Source organism: Muscardinus avellanarius (assembly GCF_963383645.1).
Source record: "Muscardinus avellanarius genome assembly, chromosome: 13".
NCBI classification, from domain to species: Eukaryota; Metazoa; Chordata; class Mammalia; order Rodentia; family Gliridae; genus Muscardinus; species Muscardinus avellanarius.
In genome coordinates, this window is record NC_137799.1 from 55,315,138 (window position 1) to 55,341,066 (window position 25,929).

Consider the following 25,929-nt stretch of genomic DNA (forward strand, 5'->3'; position numbering starts at 1 on the left):
ACCCAAAGAAGGGGATCTAGTTGAATGAGAGATAAGACAAGCAGTACATAGGCTTGACCAGCAAGCTGCTGCTAATGCCTGAGAGGCACGCTCTGCTTCTTATGTGATATACATTGTACAAAGAGGAGAGATACCATTCAGAAACAGCATTCCTTTCATAGCTAGGATATGACCCGATCCGGCCACATTCTTCATCCCGTCAGCAGATTTGAAAGTCTAGCTCTGGTTCTTGCCAGGCCTCCCTTTCAAACCAGAATCATTGATGAGACTTGCTCAAAAAGAAGTATCTAAAAGGCAAATTTCTCAGACACCATAAAATTGTGTGGACTGAAGCAGTGATTGGATTGATTAGCTAAGACTCAAGGTTGGGTAATAATGAGACCCAGGCAGGGCTGAACAATGAAATGCTCTAATTGATTTTACGCATGTGGAAAGATACACCCATACCCCAGAGCACGCTATAATGAATCTGCATGCTGTGTGCATACAGATTTCACAGTGGGCCAATTATACCACCCAGACACTTCAGTTCTGTAGACCCTGTAATTTGCAAGCCAGTTCATTACTCTGGTGTGAGGGCTTGAAAGGTGGCAGAGACCATGAAGTCTGTGGTCAGTTCATTTTCCCTTTAGGGAAAAGCAACAGTGTGGCACGTGCACATAACAGCCACGTTATAAGGCTCGATTCAGTGCGTGGAGCCTTCTGGACTCTGTGCATGACCATTGATTGGACTGGAATTCCGAAGCCCTGGTTTCAATTAAATTTAAGTGGATTTGACTGAAAGTTTGAACTGATGCTAATTGGTTTTCAAAACATTGGGTAACAATAAGCGTTCCAGTGTTGCCCATGGAAAGATGCACCACATCCGGCACACACTTCTGGCTGGCAAGCCATGTTCCTTACCTTGCCGGGCAGGGATCCAAATTGCAGGATTTCAGGAGCCGTGGGGGCCGGCGACTGGTCACACACAGGTTCTCATCAGCAAGCTCCCGAGTCTGTTTGTTCAGGCAGCTCACCACAGCCTCCTGGACACCTGCGTACAAATCGCACTGTCAGGCCAGAGTGCAGAGTGGGCATGTGTTGGAGCGATGAAGTGTAGACAAGGCAGCTGGTGGGAGGTCTCTGTGACCCAGAGGACTCTCACTGCTTGGGAGAGGCAGCAGCTAAAAGCCCAAGGCTGCCAATCTTGCTAAGCATGGCTGATCTAGGGCTGAGAGTGTATCTCAGTGTTAAGAGTGTTTGCCTAGCTATACAAGGCCCTGGGGTTGATCTCCAGTGTGTGGACGGACACACACATACACACACACACACACACACACACACACGCGCGCGCACTTGCACTTGATCTTAAAGGAAGAACTCACGAGCTTGTGGCCTATGCAAGCGTTCCCCTTGAGAAGGGAAACTCCCCCAAAGATAGGCTGCTACCAATATTGCTGAAATGCTTAAAAGTATGCCAGTAATCTATGTAGCCACTGATGCTGAAATGTGATAATTTAAAGCAAAAGGATTACAGGGTGACAAAGGAAAAACCCCAAACAAAACAAAAAACAGCCACCCCCCAAACAAAACCCCAAAGCTCCAGAAAGTCAAGACCTTCACATCTTAATCAATTGGAGATAGTTGTTATCTAGAAGGGAGGCCTAAGGTTATGTTTTAATATCTAGCATTATGCAAGTTGCTGTGCTCTCAGGCCTTGCATCCAGGACTCAAGCCTTGGTTGGTTTCCTTTAGGCTCTGGTTCATTTCTTTAGTGACCTAGGGCAGATATGGAGGCTGGAACAAAGAGACTAAGATGCATAGTAACTAAAGATATGGAAAGCGATCTTCCCATTGACACCTGCACACTCCCTACGACTTGGCAGTAGCAAAACAGGACTTTGAGCCATGACTGGCACGAGGTCATTTTGTAGGTCTTCCAGAAAGCCTTCAGGAACCCTTGTGGAGACTTTTGTGTGGAAGGGAAACACTTAAATATGTCATGTGTTAATGAGATATCATGCTGCTGCCTATAGTTATATAACAACAGTTAGCTCTACAGCATGTCCGTTGTTAACCAGGTACCGTAGCTGAGAGCTTGGCATGGATCATTCATCAGTTTTCTCAACAATATCACAAGGTAAGCGGTATTTTTAGCCCCATTTTATAGAAACGGAGACTGAGGCAAAGAAGGGTGAAATGCTTTGCCTAATGCCATACAGTTGCTAAACAGTGAAGCTAAGGTAGCTGTGCCCTTAGCACTGACAGCATAATCACTTAAAAGTACTGAGAGCCTGTCATTTCTGCTCCCCTGGAGATCTTCTGGAACTGCCTAGACACTCATCTGGAATGGCTTTAGCAGAGTTTCATTAAAGGGAAGAGCCAAGACAAGGCATTCTTGCCAATTTGCTTTTAACCACACACAGTTATGTATGTAAAGATACCTACATCTAAAGATAATTTATCTATAGTCTTTTGTTTTTATTTTCTGCATTGCTGTGTCAAATAGCTGGTAACATGATACAACTGAAACGTTACTTGTCAGCCCTACCCTACTGCTGCCCTCCTCTTATGCCCTAAGTTTCTCCAAGAAGTTCTTGGGGCAGGATAATGCTTTCAAAGTAAACGTTACATTGACCGAGGAGGCTCAGCAAGACCATCATCTAAAAGTGACATTCTAAAGTAAGAATCTAAATTCACTTTCTTTCTTCTAAATCTGTTAACTCCCTTAACCAAGCACAATATTTATCCTGTGGCCATGACCAGATTCTTTAAAAATTTCCCCTAATTTTTATATCTTCAATTTTTTTCAATGTATGTGGTGCTGAGTATCAAACCTAGAGGCACTCTACCACTGAGCTATACCTCCAGTTCTTTATATTTCACTTTGAAACAGGGTCTAGCCAAGTTGCTGAGGCTGCCCTTGAGCTTGTGATGATCCTTTCTCAGTCTCCCAAGTACTAAGATTATAGGCCAGCACTACTGTGCCTGATTTAACCTCAAGATTTAACTTGCATGTGTGATGGCCAGTACAGGCTGGAATATTTGAAATCTACAGCAGACATCCAAATGACTCCATCATATCCCATAATGCCGGCTGCATCATGACCTCTGGGCTGCAGCAGGATGAGCCAATTAAAATACATAGTATGATGATGCATCAAAATAGTTTCTGAGAAATTGTTAGGATCGTCACTGATTTCCCACGGGACTAGTCTGGCGTTATTACAGCCACTACGACCAGAAGTGGATGCAGCTCACTACTCCAACTGTAGATTATATGAGAAATTAGATTTTCTATTTGTTTGCCCAGTTGGTAGTATTTAAGAGATTCTCAATGCTACTCTAAAATAAGATATAGTTTGGCTTTATTCAGTTGGCTGATGAGTTAGAGTAGGAAAAGACCACAGGCTTGCCAACTGCCTCACCTGAAGGGCTTGCTTCAGGTGTGATTGCAGGCATGTGAAGGCTGGGTGTGGCCTGTTTCTATTTGGTGAACTCTTTGTTTATAGAATTTGGCTTCTTCTAAGACTGCAAGGAATGGGGGTGGCAAGGGCTAAGTTTTTAAAAGGGCACCACTAATCTCTTCTCTTAGATATTTACAACACAAACTTACATTACTGCAAACCATTAATCATACCCACAGATAAAAATCACCATGGGGTGGCTAAGTGCTGAGATTAAGCAGCATTCCAGCATTCCTGAATTCTAATCTAAGGTATTATAAAGCCATGTGCCGGGCCTCTTCGACACTGTGCACTACAGCTCTGTTGCCACGGGGCCAGCTGCCTCTGCATTCTTAGGTGGGGCAGGGGTGTTGAGGGGAATCAAGATAGAATTTCTATAGTAATTAAGGAGCATCTGGGAGCAGCCCTGTGGCTGACACACAGTCAAATTTTATAGGATGGCAAAATGGGATGGAGCAGGGTTAGCACACAACCGAGGCTCAGAAAGGTAGGGATGGGATGCCTGGAGGAGAGGAGCCCGAAGTGAGGGTGTTGCCCTGCAATGGGGGTTGTGGGAGAGCTGAGTGGACCCCTGGGCTCATCATATACTTGGTACAGGGGAGGCAGCGAGGATGTGAGAAGTTGGCTTATCAAGTCTGCGCTCTTTTCAGAAGGGCTGACATTTTAAACTGGCAGAGAACCTGTATCAACAAATATGTTGATTCTGGGGTTCTCTTTCTTGACAGAAGCAAAAGGAGAGAGGATTCACATGGGAAAAGGATCAACGGGTATGTGGCTTCACCTTCCATTTTTGCTGAAGTCAGTTTTAAGTCCTCCCTTAGTGAGATTTTCAGTGTGGGTTTCAGCAGTGAGGCCTTCAATATTACATAGCTGCTTTGGTTCAAAACTGCTGTCTTTGACCATACCTACCCATTGACATGTGGGAAATTAAGATGTAACAAGGACCTAATAGTGGGACGCAGGATATAAACTGAGCAGGTTAGGTTCCCTTTCAATCTTCTGGAGAAGGGGATTTTCTGTGTTTATAGGCCCAGGATAGCATAATTGTTACATGATATTTGATGACAGATCAGGGAAAGGCAGCCACCAACTACAGACTAAATTACTAACTAGTTCCTTCTGGTCGCTACCTCTGGTGGGTGAAAGGTTACTTTTGCATCTATCCAATTTCATCTCTTGAGATTACAGAAACAACAAAATTAGCTCAACTGGCTCTGTGACCCCAAATTGATTTAAAATCTATTTGTTAATCCTGAACCTATTTTGGTTGGTTTCAGTAAGAATGATCTTAAGAATATAGTCTTGTGAGCTGTATTTTGGTGAAAGGTTAAAGTTGATAATTCAGTAGAATGTTACTGTCAGCCAATGACTTGAAAACATACATGTTCAAATTCTTGAAAGAATTTGTTAGTGCATATGGGCATCGTATGGACCAAATAACCCAAGCATATTTTCACCACTTTGGAATTTTCAACTCTCACATTTTAGGTGTAAATATATTAGCTTGGCACAGTGACATAAACGTAGGTAAGTATGATCAGATGATGAAAGAGCCTAAGAAGTTTTAGTAACTTTACCCTACCTTGGATATAAAGGATGCAGAATTTATGCTCTACAAAGACACTCAGATCCTGTAGGTAGAGATCAATTGTATATCAAACATCCAAATCTTATTTCTAAATCTATTTCTTCTGAAAGCAATTAAAATTAATACATTCCACTCTGGACTTTCCATTTTAAATCTCTGGTTGGTCAGGAGAATGGTTAGACTTATAAGATACAGGTATCTGGTTATTTATATATCCCATTACTACATCTATGTTTTCTACCTGCTCATAAAGTTCCAGGCTTGACTTCTAACTGAAAGCCATAACTGAGAGGCCATAAATATTTTTTTCAAAGCACATTTGTTTTTGAGTAAAAATAATGATCATTCGGTTCAGGTGATCATGGAAATGGGGGCTCAGAACACAACCATCTCAACTCTGAGCTGTTCGTTATAGCAGAAAGAAGCAATGGCTGCCACCAGCCACAGCCTTTTCCCTGACTGCTCAGCTGCAGCCAAGGCTAGAGATCACCCATGCTCATGGAGAGTATCTCCCTCCTTAGGCATGTGAAAACAGACACCCTCATGCTGAGTGGAGCGCACTCTTTGAATACAGGCACACTAGCTGAGTTCCAGGCAATTGTATTCCAGAATTCTTTGGAAGAATTTTGGTTTTAAAATACTAGGGCTCATCAGTTAGACACTTCACAGCTCCAAGGTTTGCAACTGGACAAAGATGTGAAAACGAACAAGAGCTTCAAGGTCAGGACCATTACACACGTCAAAACACCCGCTGGAGAAGGGGATTCTTTGCTGGTACTAACTCCATTGTTCATTTCTTATCAATGACATGGGCACATTTATTCTCACATTCTCAACACAACAAGAGATGCCTTTTAGAAGAGTCTCCCAAACTACATGCACACTTGTAATCCCAGTACTTGGAAGGCTGACACAGGAGGATCACAGGTTCGCGGACAGCCTCAGCTACTTAGTGAGGCAGGCCCTCTGCAACTTAGTGAGACCCTGTTTCAAAACAAAGAATAAAAAATAGGGCTTGAGGTGTAGCTTAGAGGTAGAATTCTCCTGGGTTCAATCCCCAGAACCACACACAAAAAAGAGTGTCTCAAATGTCATGGTTTAGAAAACAGTTTGGGGAAGTCATTTTTGTACTTTATTTCAGAAATTTGCTGGGAATGTAGAAACTCAACATGCCTGAGGGTGTTACAGAGGGGGTGCAGGATGGGACGGTCAGCACTTCCTCATCTACCAAAGCCTCTCTTGGTAGTGGGTGTTAGAGACAGTGGAGATAAGAGTCTAATGTGTTTTCTATAATGGCGAGAAAACATGATCTGGAAGTACTGATTGCCTTCCGCAATTCTGTTTATAACACCTGAAATAAACAATCTCTGAAGGGATATGCTTGGTTTTAATCTTTCTACAATGTATACACACATCACAACACCATGCATTAAAATGTGTATATGATTATTAATTAGCAATTAAATAAGTTAAGAATCACTGAAGCTATTTTCATATCACCATAGGATATCTCAAGAGAACCAGGGGAATATACATGGAAATATTTGTAATGAGTTAAAAAACGTGCATAATAAGAAAGCCTGGGAATGTTCCACACACTTCAAGTGTGCATGATGGAAAGACTAGATAGGATAGAAGCCTCGGCCTGGTCCCAGCTCTGTGGCTCAGCAAGTAGCTGCAAAATCTTCAATAAGTCACTCTATTTCTTAAATATATTTTTCTTTTTTGGGTGGGGGTGTGTTCTGCCCCAGAGCTACAATCCCCTGGCCCTATTTTACTTTTTAATTTTAAAATAGGGTCTCAATAAGTTGCTGAAGACCTTGCTAAGTTGCCCAGACTGGCCTCAAACCTGCAATCCTTCTGTCTCAGTCTCTCCAAAATACTGGGATTACAGGCATGTGCCACCATACCTAGCTTCTCCTCTGCTTCTTTGCATCTTGTTTTCCTCATTGTAAATTTTGACCATTAAACTCCTTTTCAGTTCCTGATATATACTGCACTGATTGCTTTTAGACACTCTTTCCTTTGTAAAGCCAGCTGAGTAAATTGGAGGGTCTCTAACCTCTTCTTGAGAATAGCAGAATAGTCTACCTTGGGTCGTGGTTCACACCCCACACTGAGGCAAGGGCACTGATACATTTTGAGAGCAAAACATCAGAAAGAACTGAAAGCCAAGGCATTGATTGGTATGTTCGAAGCAAACAGCCTCACAGCTGATAGAGGCCACTGAGGCCAAAGTGAAAGCCGTGGCTGTTTCATGGAAGGCACCTTACCCTTAATAGCTGCCTCCCCTTGCCCCTGCTTGCCATTCTCGGAATAGGGGCAGTCAGAGGACACAGTTGCATGCAAGAAGAGAGAGACAGAAGGACAAGGACAGAGCGGGTTCCCTCCTTACCTCCTCCACAGGACTCGGAACACTTGGTGAACCCCTCGTACTCCCAGTCATAGAGCTCCTCCTCGAGATCCTGCAGGCCACCCAGGCGCCCGCCTGCATCCTCCGGGGTGAATTCAGGAACCTCCCCGTTGCATGGCCCTGCATAACAGGTCCTCTGAGACACGGGCTTGGGCCCTTCGCACTCGTCGGCCGGCAGGTCAGCCACGGACTGAGAGAAAGACAGGAGGACCTGGCACCGGACGACTCGCACCTGGGTTCCCACGCCACAGGTAACTGTGCAGGCCGACCAGGCCTCTGGGATGAACCTAGAGTCAGTGGGCAAACAAGAGGACAGGATGAGAAACGCCAGGCAGGTGACCTGAGGGGCTGCAGGGGGCTGCATTGCACCTGCCTCTTCTGCCCAGAGTGGCTCAGGTGGGGCTCAGGGCTCGTTCACCCTCTCCCCTCCCGAGGTGGGCACTTTGCTTGCGTTCAGGAGCTCTCTGGCTACTGATTCATCGTTGCTTGCTTCGTGCCTGTCATATGAACTCTCAGCTGCAGGACATTCCGGCCGCAGACCACCTGCTTCCTCGCGCCTCGGCACCCACAGTGCAGAGCAGGGAATGGGTGGTTCTTCTCCTAAGTCCCAGCCCTGTGCCTCCCGCAGGATGCTGGCTCTACTTACAACAGGCTAGTACAGATACTAAAAACTGTAACAGAAGCCCTGGGAGATATTTTGGGAAGAATTTCTTTCTTTTCTTTTTTTTTTTCTTTTAGTCTGGATCTGACATTCTTAGCTTTACTTTTTGCTCAATGTGCTTCTCAGGATTTATTTGTATGTATAAAAAAAGGTTTTTTTTTTTTTTTTTGTAAGTTTCCAAGAATGGCGCAGTCTTATTCCTCACACATTCTTTGAATTAGTCTGAACTCCAATTCTTTTTATATCATAGAGAGAAGCCACGCTACAAATTTAAATCCACAGGCATGTCTCTGAAAGCAAGAGGTTCTACACTCGTACAAGATTATTCAGCACCCTCCTTCTCTGAAAGAAGCTACACTAGTAAAACTTGGTTTTCCTCTGAGTTTCTCTAAAATGTAGGAAATTATCCAGATTCCAAAAAAAGCTTCTCCTCCCCATTAATCAGCCATGGCCATAACTGCAGTGACCTTGAGAGGGATCTAGGGAAAAAGCCCAGAGGGAACCACTAACATGTTCAAAAAGTATAATAATCTGGAAAGAAAAAACCTGTGGGATAATTTTTTAAAAATTTCCACAATCCTGCTTTCTCACAGGAATCTTTCTTGAGAAGACATAGAATCCTGGCTTCTTAACCTTGGCTTTGGCAGAAAGGGAAAGAATTGATAAAGTTACAGCATTAAATCCTAACAAGTGCAAATGGATCATATCTAGTTTGAAGAACACATCAGAGATGACCTGGGGCAGCATGTGGAGCAGAGGTGGTCTGGCCAGCCTTCCCCAAAGCACTGCAAGAGCCTTCAGACCTTCAAAGAGCCACCCACTAGGAGAGATCAAAGGTCACAATGCAACCCTGTCCACAGGTGGGTAAGAATAGAATGCCCTACCAGAATCATTCCCAAGAAATCCTCATCATAATTTCATCTCTTTCTTGTTTTTGACTTCTTCACCCTACCATCTGCCATGTAGAGAATGTGGGGGAAAAGAATATCCTAGCCGGGCATGGTGGTGTACGCTTGTAATCCCAGCATTCGGGAGGCTGAGCCTGGAGGATCGGAGTTCGAGGACAGGCTCAGCTACTTAGTGAGGCCCTTTGCAATTCTGTGAGACCCTGTTTCAAAATAAAGAATAAAATATAGGGCTGGAGATGTAGCTCGGAGGTAGAAGGCCCCTGGCTCCCATCCCCAGTACCACACACAAAAAGAATATCCTAAAATGATTTAAAAAGTCTTTTCTTTTTTAAATAATGTTAACTGTAGGAGTTTTGGGGGAAATGATCAACCCAAAATTTGAAATCAAAGTCATTTTAACTCTCTTATTACACAACTGCCTGGCTCCTTGAACAAAAATCATGACATCATGACAAATATGCAGGACCTGAATTTTACAACACAGGTGTAGACATAAGTAGAGGAAAATGCATGTTAATCTACCTTGTATATAAGAAAGAGAGGAAAGCAAGTGAACAGCCAGTCAGCTTTGACAATGGTATAATGAATAACGCCTCTTCAGTAATGTAGTAGAATATTCATAAATTTTGTTTTTGAATCAAAAAGATGGCAAGATCTCAAAAAGATTTGCACCCTCTCAATTTTTTTCTTTGTGGGAAGGATTATTGGTCTGTTACCTATAATAGCCTTCATCAGTGACCATTAGAACAGAACAAGGGTGAGTAAGCTTTTTCGATTAAGAGCCCCAAAGAAAACACTTTAGATTTCAAAGGCCGTGTAGTCTTTCTTGCAACTACAGTTGCACAAAATAAGTAAACAAGTGAGTGGGGCTGTGATCCAAAAAAAAAAAAAAAAACACATTAGTGACAAAAATGGGGAGGGAGGACTGGATGGTGATGGAAGTGTCTAGATCTGGCCTGGGGACTAGTTTTCCAACCCCTGCTAGAGAATAAGAATTTGGTAGGGATGCCAAAACACAGTGAGATTCGTAGGTAATCTCCCCAGCTTATTTTAGGGTCTAGCGTCCATCTCTTTCCACATATACAAGCTTACAGAATGATAATGCTTTGTTTGTGTCTTATCTTCAAAGTGAGTCCCAGATGCAATCTAGAAAACAAATGGTACACAAACTGGACCCTCAGTTCTCTTTGCTCACAACATACATGATTTTGCATTTAGTTTCTTTTCATAAACAGATGATACACCGAAAGCACCCAGAGTAGGAAAGAAGTGCTAATGAAGTCCCATGAACTTGTAATGGTTGAAACATGTTTACTTTAAAGCAGAATACATATATAAGTGTGTGTGTGTGTGTGTGTGTGTGTGTGTGTGTGCGCGCATATTTTGTAGTATTGTGGATTGAACCCAGGGTCATTCTACCTTTGAACAACACCCCAGACCTATTTTAATTTATTTTTATTTTTTTTAATTTTTTTATTTTTTTGTGGGTCTAGGGATGGAACCCAGGGGCATTTGACCTCTAAGCTACACCCCTGGCCCTATTTTTTATTCTTTATTTTGAAACAGAGTCTCACTAAGTTGCAGAGGGCCTCACTAAGTAGCTGAGGCTGTCCAAGAACCTTGATCCTCTGGTCTTAGCCTCCTGAATGCTGGGATTACAAGCGTGCACCACCACGCCCGACTTTTTTTTTCCTTTTTAATTTTGAAACAGGGTCTCATTAAGTTGCTGAAGACCTTGCTAAGTTGTGGAGGCTGGCCTTGAATCTGTTATCCTTCTGTCTCAGTTTCTCAAGTACTAGAATTACAGGACTGCACCAACACATTTGGCTATGTATACATTTCTTTTTTTCTTTGTTCTTCTCCTTCCTTCCTTCCTTCCTCCCTCCCTCCCTCCCTCCCTCCCTCCCTCCCTTCCTTCTTCTTTCTTTCACTATCTGGGCATTAAGGGTTAATAGTAAAAGACAACAAACATCTGTTCTATGTATCCCAGATGAGGGTTTTATCAAATATAAAACTGTCTCACTGGCACATCTTCCAAGCAGCTAACCATAGGTCTTCATCAGGTTCACACCAATTAAAAACAATTTGGTTGTTAAGTGGTGCTGTCACTTGACAGTCATTTTAATTTCTCTAGTGCATACACTGTGTGATATAATATATTCTCTCTTGTTGAAGGCAGAATATCATATTTCTAAAGATAAATATCTGATAGTGCAAATGGCTAAATGAAGAATAGCTGTTTTTCATATGAAACTTTCCCCCAAGTCCCTAGATCTCCCAACTCTGTATTTACTATCTTGAGTTTTCTGGCCACAAGTTGGAGGAAGCGAGGTCAGAGAGAGGGCAGGCAAGATAGGAAGCTTAAATATAATGTTTAGAGTCTCATCTCAAATAGCACTTGCTGAGCTAGAAACTAGCATGGGTCCTATAAAATGGAATGCAATCGTCTTTCTTTTCATAAATTGGTGTATCAGTCATTTTGATGTGAAAATATACAATAATAAGGTTATTACTGAAGTTTAGCTTTTAAGTTTAACTTAAAAACTCTTTTTATTAGCAGCCATATTGCTGGTTGAATGAAGAATAACTGGTTAAGTGAGTTCTTTATAAAATGATAGGAAATTTCAGAATTGATGATTGATGATATGATTTCTACATTACCTTTACCAAGTGCAGGAAATTTACAAAGTACATAAATCAATCTCTCTCTCTCTCTCTCTCTCTCTCTCTCTCTCCCTCTCCCTCTGTATGTATATGTACTTGTGTGTATATATATGTATATATGGCAAATGTGTATATATGTATATATGGCAAATGAATGTGTGTATATATGTGTGTATATATGTATATATGGCAAATGAATGCTCTGTGCTTTGGGTGTTATCTTCTATTTGCAAGCTTAACTGTTCTTTTCATGAACAAAAAGCTTATGCCTTAGAGTTATTATCATAGTTCCATTTATGAAATGGAAAACAGTGACAATCAAATGAACTAAGTGGTTGGTTTATAGTGGCTGTTACACAGTCAGAGGCATTCAATGAAATAATAAAAGGAATCACTTTACTAATATAATGCTAAACAGAAACAAAGTACTCTTGGTTAATTAGTCTTACGCCACCGCAGACATTAGCCAGAGTTCAGCTTGAGTTTTATGGATACTTGGTCTGTAACTAACATATTGAACTTTCCTTTTTCTCCCATTTCTTTTCTCTTCCCTTCAAATACAAATGTCTGCTTTAAAGAAATCATTGGGATTATTCAAAATGAGACTTGCTTTATAGTCTGTCATTTTGATGAAACTAGATTCTCCTGCTGTGGTTTCAGAATATAAATTGAAACTTGCAGGAAATCATATCAAAATACTTAATTTTGGTAATTTCCAGTCTTACCATATTTTTGAGCTGTAAGTCCATGACAGCTGTGGATTTCTCCTTACCTATTTCTTTTGTTGTATGCTTTATATGAAAATAGTGGCATGATAGTACAGTGAAGAGAGGAGAAATGAATACAATATTTTTACAAAAATGTATAAAAGTATAAAAGGCTTTAAAATGGACCAAAATGATTACTGGATATCCAGTTAATTGCATCCTTCCTAGTTTTCTTAGCCTTTCAGTTACTTTGAAATACTTTATAACTCTGTAAATTGCAGAAACTTTATAACACAAATGATTTTTGCCTAAGAGATGTAGATTAATTTTATCTACAGAAATACAATTGATTGCTACTCTTTGGACATGTGCATCTATTCCTAAATTCATTTTAGCATTTTTATTTACCTAAATATTTATAGTTCTTTTAAGTTTTTCTTGAATGGCTTGCAACATCTTGTTGGTTTCTTGGTAGAAAATTTCACAAATAATTATGACACTTAAATAACTTTTAAATATGTTATTATGATTGTTCCATTTTATTATTGGCTGTTATTATTAATCTCTCACTGTGCCTAATTTATAAATTAAACTTTCTCACAGGTATGTCTGTATAGGAAAAATATGGTATATATAGGATTCAGCACTATTTGTAATTTTAGGCATCCACTGGGAGTCTGGGAACATCTTTCTGTGGGTAAGATGGGATGACTATAAATAATTCTGACAAATGTTCATTTTAAGTTTGCATAAGAATTGTGGTTTTCCCCTTTCTTAATCTTTTTAAGTTTAAAAACTTGGTTCTTCTGATTCTTGACAATCCTTGATACATTAACAGAGTAAAGTATTAAAATATTTAGGACAAGGTATAGGTACTTAAACCTAGTTTGAGCATTTGAGTATCTGAAGAGGCATTAAGATATATAAGAAAAAACTATTGCTGAGGGAGAAAATAAACTTGGAAAAATAAACTTGGCAAAGAGAAAGGGAAAGTTCTCCTTTCTACTTCTACTTTCATCTACTTCTGCTTTCACATGCAGTCAAAAGGTTTCACATAAAACCCTATTTAATGTCTCACAATGAAATAAAAAGGGAACATTTTTAAAAAGGAAAAAAATTTAAGACCTTTCAGAATATGTAAACAGAAAGCCTTTGGAATGCCACAGAGGGAAGGCAATCCTTCAATTGAATCACTGTAGCCATTTTTCAAGTTGCTTATAAAATCTCTAATTTGAAGGCAACTTTAAACATTATTTAAAAGTATGGCTGAAGCATTACAATTTGGGAGCAACATCTACTCAAAATATCACTCTCCATTCCCTTCAAACCTTACTTAAGTCATTCTGAATAAATGAAAATCTTCTTATGGAAGATCTTCAGTTAAGATCTGAAAGAGGAATTATGAGTATATTTCTCAAGTGCTTGGTGTTCAGTGCTCTGAAGCTACAAATTATTTGTGCTAGTTGTACAGCTTATATTGAGGTCTCCAAGCAGAATTGTTCATAGATGTCCAGGATACCACTCCCCAAAGCCTCTGATAGCACCACTTCTCATAGGTTCCTTAAGCACTTAAACACCATGTCTGGGTTTCTAAGGGTCTTCAGCACTGCACAGTGGCCCGGGAGAACAACCAAGAACAAAGTGGTACTAAAAATCAAAATAACAAAGGACGATGTGGGCAGAGCCACCAATAAGACTATTTGGGGAAAAAAAAATCAGTAGTTGCTTTTGTCCAATGCTGCTCACCAGTAACGATTCAAGGGAAGGACCCAATTCTCAGACACACAGGGAGGTATTGGGAGAGCTATATTTAGTAGCATTTTCAAAGAAGCTGACTTCATTTTCTCATAATAATGAAATTCATTTTTTTTTGAGAAAAAAAGCCGACTGCATCAAAGAGCATATTTTCCTCTCACAGAGACTTTATCAGAGATGGAAATGTTGTGGGGGATGAGTTCACTTAGAGTTCTGATGCATCTCGAGATTACTGAGCTCTTACAGAGTCTGGAAGTGCTTGTCTTTGAGGACTTTGTCAAACTCATCTTGCAGTTCTGCCCTACTTGTTCTCTGATCTAGTTCAGACAAGATGCGAGGAACCAGCTCCTCCTCAACGGTAGAGAAAGCCAGCAATAAATGGTTAATATTCATTTTTTTAAGAAGAGTGGCCACATATTGTCTGTGATTTCTGGGAAATCCAGTTCTCATTTATCTTTTTCCAGTGGTAGGAAACACAATTGACCACGGCTTTCTTCCTAAAGTACTCTTTCCTCTTGAATTGTATGATATCAAACTTTCGGGTTTTAATAGTCACTGCCTTCTCAGTCTCCTTTCCTGAGCCGTTCTCCTGTCTTCAAACTCTGAATCTTGCTGGGAACCAGGGCTCAGTGTTTTGCTCTCTCCCAGTGGGTATAATAAATGATTTATAGTTTCAAATATCATCAATGTATAGAAAATTTTCAAGTATTTAATCTTATAAGTTTTTCTCACTGAAGAGAGTGTTATATTTATGCACTTATAAACATATTTTAAAACATATTTATAAATAAATGCTTACGTATTTACATCTATATCCCTACATATCTATATATTTATATCTACCTCTCTATATTTCTATATCTATACATCTATCTCTCTCTCTATATATATATCTATTTATATGTAGATATTGTTTCATACATGCCAGGCAGTAAGTACTTTAAAGTGAAAGTTATTAACAGAATCTGATAAGAACTATGATGATCCCAACTTAATATACAGATGGGGAAACTGAGGCACAAATCACACCCTGAGTAAGGTTTCATGTTCTTTACTACATTCTATGTCTTCTTGACATTTTTTATGTTCCAAAGGCATCCCCAATTTAAAATGTCCAAAATGGAAGTCTTGAATTGCCCCCTCAGCAACCAATTCATCTTCCCATCTTTCCCATCATAGCCAATGTTTCTCCTGGCTGCTCAGTTACTCAAGAAAAAGTCAAGAGTTATTCCTGATCCCTCCATTTCCCTCACGGACTCTTCACTTCCAACTGACTGCCAAATTCTATCAGTTCTTCCTTGGAAATACATCTGAACCTCATTTGCTTCTTTCGATCTCCACTGCTGCCACATATTGATATAACAGTGATGATAAAATTAGCATTTACACTGGTTGTTTTACAAATTTTACATACGTAATTCATTATAAGATTGTTGGGAATAGGTCCTCTTGGATACACTATACAATGGGCAAAAGAGATGACTGGTTCTTCTTGCAATGCAATGCAATTCTGGCATAGTCAGAATTGCACTCTTTGGGAGTGGTCTCATTCTATGGAAGTATAAGACTTGGATTGTCTTTGGTTATTTTATTTGCAACTCCACAGAGACAGAAGTTTCCTTGTAGATGGCTGGTGATGATACAGATGTTTCTTCTCCACAGTGATGGAATTTTTTTTTCCTGTCTGTCTGTGTCAATGCAAATGATTTTGTCTATTGGAAAATAGAAACTTTCTTAAATCCAATTCTCATTTGAACTAGTTCTAGCATCTTAACTAGTTTCCTGAATAATTCATGAAGTAAATTAAATTTTTGACATGTGTTAATTTTATGTTTTTATAAGAGTCATGATTTTACTTTTTTAAAAATTATGTGACTGGTATGATCTGTACCTTTTTTTTGTGGTACTGGAGATGGAACCCAGGGGCATTCTACCTCTAAGCTACACCCTCAGCCCTATCTTTTTTTCTTTTGGTGGTATTGGGAATGGAACTCAGGGGCCTTCTACCTCTGGGCTATACTCCCAGACCTATTTTATATTTTTTATTTGGAAACAGGGTCTCGTATGCCAGTGGAAGCTGGCTTCGAACCCGCGTGATCCTCCTGTCTCAGCCTCCCAAGTGGGGAGGCCACCACACTCAGCCCTCAGCCCTATTTTATATTCTTTATTTTGAAACAGGGTCTCACTGAATTGCAAAGGGCCTCACTAAGTAGCTGAGGATGTCCGTGAACCGCGATCCTCCTGTCTCCATTTTTGAGACAGTTGATACTCAGAGATTCCCAAGATCACACTGCTCAGTGAATGGCAGAGTCAGGATTGGTGGCTAGCTCCCCAATCCTCACTTTAACCCCTTCACTGGACTGCCGGCTGGGCAGGCTCTGGAGCATTGTAGAATTGTTCCTAGCTTAGAGGGACTCAAGGAGAACTCTTATCTTTATTATTTACTTCAAACTCAAATGATACAAAGATTTGGGGGAGCCAGGCGTGGTGGCGCACGCTTGTAATCCCCGCGCTTGGGAGGCAGAGACAGGAAGATTGCGCTGGTTCGAAGCCAGCCGTGCGTGCTGGCTTAGGAGACCCTGTTTCCAAATAAAAATGTAAAAATGGGTCTGGGAGTGTAGCCCGGAGGTAGAAGGGCTTCCAGGAACCTCAGTACCACCAAAAAGATAAAAAAAAGTTTGGAGGAAAGAAGATAGACTATAGATTATTAATTTGCATCTAGCAATACAGATAAAGACAACTTGTTCTCTTCACAAATTATCAGTAAGGCTATAATATTTATTTGACCACCTTCCTTTCCCTGAGCTTCTCTTTCTTCTGCAAACAGAATATAATTTGAAAGTTTGCTTTTCCTTTAGAATTGTCCAACCAGTTAAAAAGCCATGTCCCAGAGAGACTTAGATGCTGTTATAGCTGACAATGCTAGCGGTGCATTTGTAGTTCTCAGCTTAATTCCATATTATTTTTCACATTATTTCCAAAATATTTCCATGATTTAAATTCACATTATTCTCCCCGACTCTGATAAAAAATCACAACGATTACAAACTCAAAATACTTTTCACGAATCATTTCTTCTCCACCCAGAGTGAAATTAGTTTATCTTGCAATTTTGTAAAGGTTTCTTTTCCTTAATTCAACAAGTTTGGCAAACCTTTCCAATGAAAAGTTCAGTTCATTAAAAATGACCTTAATGGACTTAACATATATTGGTGGTGACAGGGTCCATGCTTTATTTTGGCACACAAGGATCCCATTAATTTGTCTTTGTCACTCTCTAGGGCTCAGTGAGCAGCAGTTCAGATTTAGCTTTCTGAAAGTAGTTATGGAATGAGCCATGGCAGTGATGGCGGGAGGGGCTGACAAATATAGCGCTTCTTGGATGGTAATAAAGGCTTTTCTACTGACTACACAGAAATGGCTCCGTCTGCTTTCTCTTGAGTTTATTATTGATCTTGCTGTCTCTGTGCATGCTGGGAGCAATCTAAAGGGATCGAGTATATTTAACTCAAAGTCGAGGTAAGTTACCTTTTTATCAAAGTAGTTTCTGAATTGTCTGACTCACTTTGTAATTTTCCATAAATCTCTTTTTTTATTCTAAAAACAAGACACTCACGACCAGGCGTGGTGGCGCACGCTTGTAATCCCCGCGCTTGGGATGTGGAGACAGGAGGATCTCGCAGGTTCGAAGCCAGCTGCGCTGGCTTAAGAAACCCTGTTTCCAAATAAAAATATAAAAATAGGTCTGGGAGTGTAGCCCAGAGGTAGAAAGGTTTCCAGGAACCCCGGTACCACCCAAAAACAAAACAAAAAAAAAACAAAAACAAAACAAAAGACACTTACCAATTGTATCTTAGAACAAACTCTGGGCAAAATTAAAAGGGTGATACTTATAAATGAGTTTTCACAGAGCTTTGGAAGTACAGATGAGAGGCAGTTAGGCAGTGTTAGCCAGGAACCATTAAGTAAGTTTTGGGTTAAATATTGTGGATTTTTTTCAAATGCAATTAAAGACAATATGTATGAGATAGATATAACATTTGCCTCAGTTTCTCCATTTATAATGTGATTATTATACATTTTAATTCCCTTAATGATTCCCTAGATGAATGATGTTAGAAAGTCCTCATCATAACAACAGTGAATACCTATATAGCACTTCCTGCCAACCAGGCACTTTACATGTGTTTACTTAATCTGCATAATGATCCTATGATATAGAACTATTATTTGTTCATTTCACAAATGAGAAAACTGGTGCCTGTGGGATTAAGTGACTTGCCCAGGGCCCACTGTTGCTAATGGGGACCCAGGATTCGCACGCAGTGGTCTGTCAGAGGAGCCCACATTTAACCACTGCATTCAGCTGCTTTGCATGGAGGGGTGAACAATAATGAATTGCATTCTCACTTTGGTCCTAACAGGGCTGTAACTGTTGGGAGCATTGTTAGTCACCTGCTTTGAGGTCACCTCGTTCCAGCTTGGGCACAAACTGCCCACCCAAGTGGGAATTGTTTGCACGCAGATAAGTTTCCAAGGACCAAACGGGACCAATTATCAGGGATTCTGACCAATAAGCAAAGACCCTGATGGAGGGTAACCTCTCCATCCCTGATTCATCTCTGACTACCTTGCTGTTATTCCCTGACTCACCCACCCCAAGATTTCTGGTATTTTTTGTGATTAATAATTTCTTGTGTTTTGGTTATAACCCTCAATAAAAGCAAAATGTTAGTGGAAGGATGGCAAGGGTAGAGACATCTCTCTTTTCCCCAGCCTTCCCAGCTGCCACGTTGATTCCTTTGTCATTCATGTGAGAGACTACTTTCCATCAGTCAATCAACATCAATGCCACCCACTACATATATCCTCACTCCAAATACAGATGCATAGCCTCACCCATAACCAGCTCCCATAGCCGACAGATTTATGTGTCTGAAAAAAAAAAAAAACTTTAGAAAACTATCTGTGGTTTTGGTAGGCTGTTTTCAACATACAGGAAGGAATCACTGAGAAACACAAGGTAACACAAAATACCCAATCATTTCCTATGTAGGCAAGTCCAATAATCTTTTTTCAAATTAGAGTTCTGGAGTCAAAGTCAGATGCAAATAAGCTCTACTATAATCTGCCAAACACCAGTTCACATTAACATCCCCTGCAAGTCCTTTCAGTGTACATATTACATTTTTAAATTTGTGCTTTATCATATACTGGCATAACTATTCTATATTTTAGCTCAGAGGTAGATGCAATCCTAAAATATGGGAGAATTCCAGTTGCACCATTATGTTGGTTTTGATTTGTTTATATATAGAAATGTTGTGTTAATGTATTAAATATACCCATCTTTTATTGGTTCATTTTGAAGTAGTATTCAATTTCCAAGAAAACATGAATAACCAAATATATTTTTCTACTTGCTATGTTTCAAGTATGTTTTATAAGAATACTTATATGTTTTTATAAATTATGACTAGAACTTTTAAAGTACTGTAGTTTAATTTGTTTTTCTTAGCAAAATTCAAAACTCAGGTGCTCATATTGTATACTATATCTTGAAATGGAAATGTGGAAAATTTAGCAATGATAGTAGTCTAAATATATCAGTCTGGATAAATATTTTAAAATTTATTTCTGGCGTTTCTATAAACAGCATGTATTTGAGAAATTTTAGTTTTTAAATAAGTTTAAAAATTGGTAAAAATAAATTATGGTAGTAAGGTACTTGGGAATTCAGTAAGTCTTCTTTTAAAATCAAGAATACTCTTATGCTGGTGCAGACCCCAAAACTGGATGTCATTTCTTAAAAACAGTGGGCTCACTTGCTCAGCCACTGGATAGATGGCCCACATCAACATTTAGGCTACCATCCTACTGCCCTTGTGGTAAGAACACACTAATGGTTTCTTGAGGGCAAGGACTATTATGTTACCTTTGCAATACCTACATTACTACAAAGCTGAGACACCAATCAGGTGATTTATGGGTGAATTAACTTCTGCCATTAGGAGGTATGAACAATTAGCCCGTCCAGTGCCTCTTTAAAGTCATCTAAAAGACATAATCATCCAGAGAGTATATATTGCTTGCTCTGCAATAGAAGAGCATATAAAGGATGAGGATGATTTTGGTAGATGGGGAAGAGGCCAGACAGTGAGGAATGTGAAGCGAGAGTGGTCAATCCTTGACTTATGAGGACGAGGGCTGGCTCCTTCCAGAGGTGAGAAGCTTTAAGCTCTGCTCTGCGCCAGCTCTTGAAACTGGATGCTTCTGTGCGTTTCTACCCAATGGTTCTAATGCTCAAACCTGTGGTGCCTGAGCATCCTTCTTATTGATTTAGTAATAAATATATTCAAATACTGTTTAAACTTTTTGGTTTTAGATGATTTGGGACTCCTAAAAATATAACTTTTTCTCTGCATATACATGATATTTGTTATTTTCTGGTGGCCTGAGACTCATGAAGAGACTGTAACTTGGGTAACTTATATTACCAATGTAAACAGCAATACTGTCTGGATTCATTACTTATGTTTGATTCCCTACATATTTCTTGGGAGAAATACAAAAATGCATGTTGCATAGTTAAGATTTCTAGGCACTTTAAAAAAAATCATAGGAATTTGCATTCTTAAACACTGAAGTAAGCTATCTACATTCTCAGACAACTTTGCGGGGTATAAATATGAACTAATATAAACATATGTTAAATGTTAAATACTTAAAGACTATTTTATACAGAAAAAGCAAGGCATTTATTGACTATAGGATTACCATGGCAAAGCTTGTGCATCCTTTTTTCTGTATCTAATCCTCTTGGGTTCTGTTCACATGGATGCATGATAGAAAGTTCCCTTTGTTCCTTGTTGGACCAGCCCCATTTCTCATCTGATGCCATCTGGCATCCAGATAGTACCACTGCCTTCTGCCTGCTTGCTTTTATTCTTCTTTTTCTCTTTCTTCTTCTTCATGGCTCATACCAAGGTTATTTATGGTGATACATTTAAGGCCTAAATAGTATGTTGAAGCCCCCATGTGTCTTCTTAACCTCACAAAGCTGTTCACTGAAAATCTGCTAACAAGATTTTAAAAAATGCAAGATGGAGGCAAAAAGACTACCCAATCCCCAATCTTACCTTTGAGAAATGGCTTTTTTTTTTTTTTTTCCTCTGAGCTATCCCCTCAGTCCTATTTTGAAACAGGGTCTCATTAAGTTGCAGAGGGCCTCACCAGTTGCTGGGGCTGGCCTTGAACCTGTGATCCTGTCTCAGCCCAAGAACTGGGATTACAAGTGGGCACCATTTTAAGGCTTCCTACCTGGTGAACACTAGCTCTCCGGTGAGGGGATGCTGGGTTGAATACATAAAACTCAAAGGAACCACCTATTGCTTATTCTGAGCCACTGAAGAACTATCAGCAACTAAAATAGGTCAGGGAAGATCCTGATTTCCCTGAGTGTCCCCTTAATCCTCACTTCCTTTGAATGGGATACGTTGTTTTAGCCTCCAGCAAATATGGAAAGAGAATGCCGCACACCTGGAGAATCCAGGCCATACCTTCTTCTTAAGCCTGGGTTTCATAGCAAATTACCCTCTCTGGCATCCGGCAGTTTGTTAGTGCCTGAAGGAGTTAAGGAAATGAACAATTTCCTTCCTATTCCATGTCCAATCAGGTATGTTAAGAAGACCAGTAAAATGACTTCCTGTTCAACAACATTTCTTTGAATGTCCTAGAGATCACCATTGTATCAATTTTCCCCCCAAGAAATTAACCTGTCAAAGAAGCCATAATGAATACTTGCCTCCAAGTGGTAGTGATATTTGTACACACATCTCAAGCCAGACTAAAAGTAAGGTATAAAAATAAGTGGTGAGAAATTTATCAGTAATTTTAGTAGCTTCTGTCTGGTTAACAAATATAACTGTATTATCACACTGTAATTTTGACTTATCACCATATAAAAGTAACCTTTTGAGAGTCCAAAAGCTATGCCTTATATTTTTTCAATCTGGCATTTAAGTGATGTATTCTAAATCTAAGAACACTCTCATCAGCTGGAGGAAATTTCAAAAAGACGCAGTTGAAATTTTAACAGGGGAGAATTCCATTGGCAGCATCTCATTCGCCTTTTCTAAGGCTAAGAGCTATTATTACACAATATGACTCCCCAGAATCTTAATTGCAGCAGTCTATCTCCAACTACAATTTCTCTGTGTTAATTGAGCACCAAGGATTTCTTCTGATTCCTCAGCTGTCAACCTCTGAAGCAAGTTTATATATTAAATTCATTTACAAGACTGCCTGTATTTGATGAGTTTCACGGCTAAATCCCCTCCTCCCCTTGCTAAGTCAACTAAGGGGTTTGGACCTTATTTGCATTGCTCTTTGCAATGAGAAAGATAAAAAATATCTCACTTAGAGATTTTTTCTTTTCTTTGTGAGGAAAACCTGATAAAAACGATGTCTAAATCAAGGCAAATTATGGACACAAGTGAAAAATTAGCTCAGAGGGGTTGACTCCCACAAGTGGCTTAGGAATTTATTTTTGCAAACCAAGAAAATACACGCATTATACTGTTCCTACCTTTGTACTACATGCTCCAGATGCATTATATGTAAATGTATTATATGTAAAACATATCCTGTTGCTGAGGAATGAAACAACTAATGTCTCAAAGTATTCTGAATTTGCAGCTTTCTATGATGAATCCGTAAGTATATCAACACAACATAATCCCACCTGCATGGTTATTTCAGTGATTCTAGGAGACCCATAACTGTATTGTGTGCTTAGTTTAGTGGAAGAAGAATGTCAGCACATTCTTCTGTTTTATAAAGTTTTTGTTATTTCTTGGCAATTCCATTTTTAGTCTTTTATCATAGTTTTCTTCTAAACATATCTTAGAGAGGTTGCTTTCCAACATATTTTTGGCAAGAGTGTTAAGCAATCTTTCTCTCCACTTTGGGGTTACTAAAAGGATCTAACATTTAGTAAGTCCATCTCCTTTTGCTAAAAACTTAAATATAGAGATTTTCCCATATTATTTAATGAGACAGGCTGTTGATAATATTTTCACTTCCCACATGGGGAAAGAAATAATATTTGCTGCTTTGCTATAGAACTCCAATGTCAGCTGGAGCCAATGCAGGAGATAATAGTTTTGGAACACTGTTCCTGCTTTACTATAGCAGCTCAGAAGTGACAGCCACAGCTTCTAAACATTACCGTTTAATTTAAGCAATGTGAGTCTCTTTGGTGGTGGTGGTGGTGGGGAGGAAGGACTTGCTGACAGTACATCATTTTTTCATTAGACACTAGAGAATAATTACAGGTTGTTACATACATCTAGAGACTGGTCTATGTGTTTTTTTTCCTAAGGAAGGAATTAAGACCATGCAAAATTATGCTTTTAAATTCAAAATTAATTTAAAAATATGACACTTAGTACTTTTCATAGGGTACCATGTACTGGCCATGTAAAATGTATTAAAACATGAAAACCATATACCATTCATTAAATTATTCTACAGCTGTCATTTATTTTATTTTTGTATAAAAGTAATTGTTCTGAGCATAACATTATACATTTCCCTTTATGCTGAACTAGCACTCCAATTCCAATATACCTCAATTCAGATTAATCACGTCACAATGACAATTCCATTACACTGAGAGTAAAATTTAATAGTCTAATATATAGCTATAGCTTCAGTGCCTAAAACTATGTGTTTGATTACTTTAAAATTTTTTATTAAGACTAAAGTTAAACATTAAGCTTCTTAATCAGATCTTTAGCGAAAAACACACATTAAAAATATGATGTGACCACCATCTATGCAATACTTTTGTAGAAGCATAAACTCCACTTGTAACTTTTCATTTGAGATGTATCTCCTAAGAATTACAGATATGAGATATTTTTATTTTTCAACTTCGTTCTATTATTTAGCAGGCAGAATGCAATGTTTTGGATGAGTATGTTTTAGAGTGAATAATAAAACAGAGTGTACAAAGAGTACAGATAGTTTTAAAAAAGTAACACATATTTGGTTTTAAACATATTTAGCCAAAGAATGCATACAAGGACTAGTCGGTTTCAATTACATGGCCTCTTTTTATCTCTTAAGTAGGACTTTAGCAGATTAAGGAGGTAATGCCCATTTAAAATGAACTGCCTACTCCTTCCTCAGTAGGAAGAAGGCCTATCAAATTAGGTACTGGCAGGAGACAGGAAAAAAATAAATTAAGCCTTCATATATTCAGTTAAAGTGTGCACTGTGATTTTTTAAAAAAATATACTTGTATTCATTCATTGTAGTCTCCCATGATAATGTAGTTCAGAGCGATAGGGACACACATGCACACAGCACTTGGTGGGCTTCTCCTGGCTCCTACCCACTCCCTCCTCTTCCCCAGACATGATATAGAGATTGGCATTTCCTGTCTTTCCTTCAAAGTTCTTCCCTAGTTACTTGCTTCTTTTCCGAGAAGTATAAAATGTTGCTGTAGTAACTTTAAAGTACAGAAATAATTTGTTTTGTTTAATTGATCTTTTACATGAAAGAATATGTTAATTATGCATCCTTTTTCTACTAAGCCAAGTGACAATACAATTTATTTATAAAGTGACCTTTGGTTATTATACAAATCTGTATTTTGGATTTCTTGTTGAATCTCTTGCTGTTTCAAGTGAGATATAGGAATATAATTTTGTGTTCTGGAAAATTATATCAGATTTAGACTCAAACAGGATGAATCTGAGAAAATTATGAACTGCTTTTGTATATATAGATTATAGCATTCATGTGTATCTCTAAGTAAATTTAACCTATCGGTTCAATTTGAAAACCATTTCATATCCCACATGCTATACTGTGAACTCCTGGAGGTTGGTAGCCTGTTTTTTGTACTTGTGACTAACATGGAATCTGATCCTCACACTAAATGAATTCATCTAGAAAAATCTTTTTTTTTTTTTTTGGTGGTACTGGGGTTCCTGGAAACCCTCTACTTCTGGACTACACTCCCAGAGATATTTTTTATACCTTTATTAAAATTTGTAAACAGGGTCTCTTAAGCCAGCACTGCTGGCTTCGAACCTGCACGATCCTCCTGTCTCCGCCTCCTAAGCGCGGGGATTACAAGCGTGCGCCACCACGCCCGGCTAGAAAAATCTTTAACTGGAGAAATTGCTTTGGTCATAGATGAAATCTGTCAGTAATGTACATTCTCTTGTAAAAAATAATGCAGTGGATACGCTTATCAATATTTTCTAGTGAAATCAACATATACTGATCAGCCAATCATCAACCAATCGTCCTTTGTCTTTCTCTTTTGTTTTCTCTTCTGAAGTGTCTGGCAGATTTGTCATATGGTCTTACAAATATTCTGGCATTTATAAAATTGAGCAGGCATGGGATCATAAGCAAGTGGGGTAAAGACTTGGGCCTCTCTCTGATACCAGTCCTGATGGGCATAGAATAAGAAAAACTGCTAAACTCTGCCCTACTCTCTATTTGACTCACTCTTTACTTTTGAGAATGGCTATACTTGTAAAGATAGGAGATAAGGAGCAGGAAACACTGCTCAGACTTTCACATCAAATCTATTATATCATCAGCTGCAGTTTAGACTTTACCCCCTTGGGTCCCTTGCCAAGAAAAAAAAAAAAAAAGAGGTCAGATTGTGGAGGTAAGAACAGGCATCCTACCTGCATTTCCCTATTTTTGGCAAAATTGAGAAGTGTTTAGATTCAAACAGGATAGGTCTGAGAAAACTCTAAA

The 25,929-nt window shown here is 39.2% G+C and overlaps 1 protein-coding gene across 1 annotated transcript in view; it reads right to left on the reverse strand.

Annotated features, from left to right (window-relative positions):
• ADAMTSL1 (ADAMTS like 1) overlaps positions 1-25,929 on the reverse strand; it is a gene marked incomplete at both ends in the record, with an annotated part of 419,367 nt that overhangs the window by 199,451 nt on the left and 193,987 nt on the right. Inside the window, 2 exons of the mRNA XM_080708549.1 lie at positions 904-1,033; positions 7,430-7,734. Coding sequence (XP_080564675.1) covers positions 904-1,033; positions 7,430-7,734 — 435 coding nt within the window. The remainder of the gene's footprint in view (positions 1-903; positions 1,034-7,429; positions 7,735-25,929) is intronic.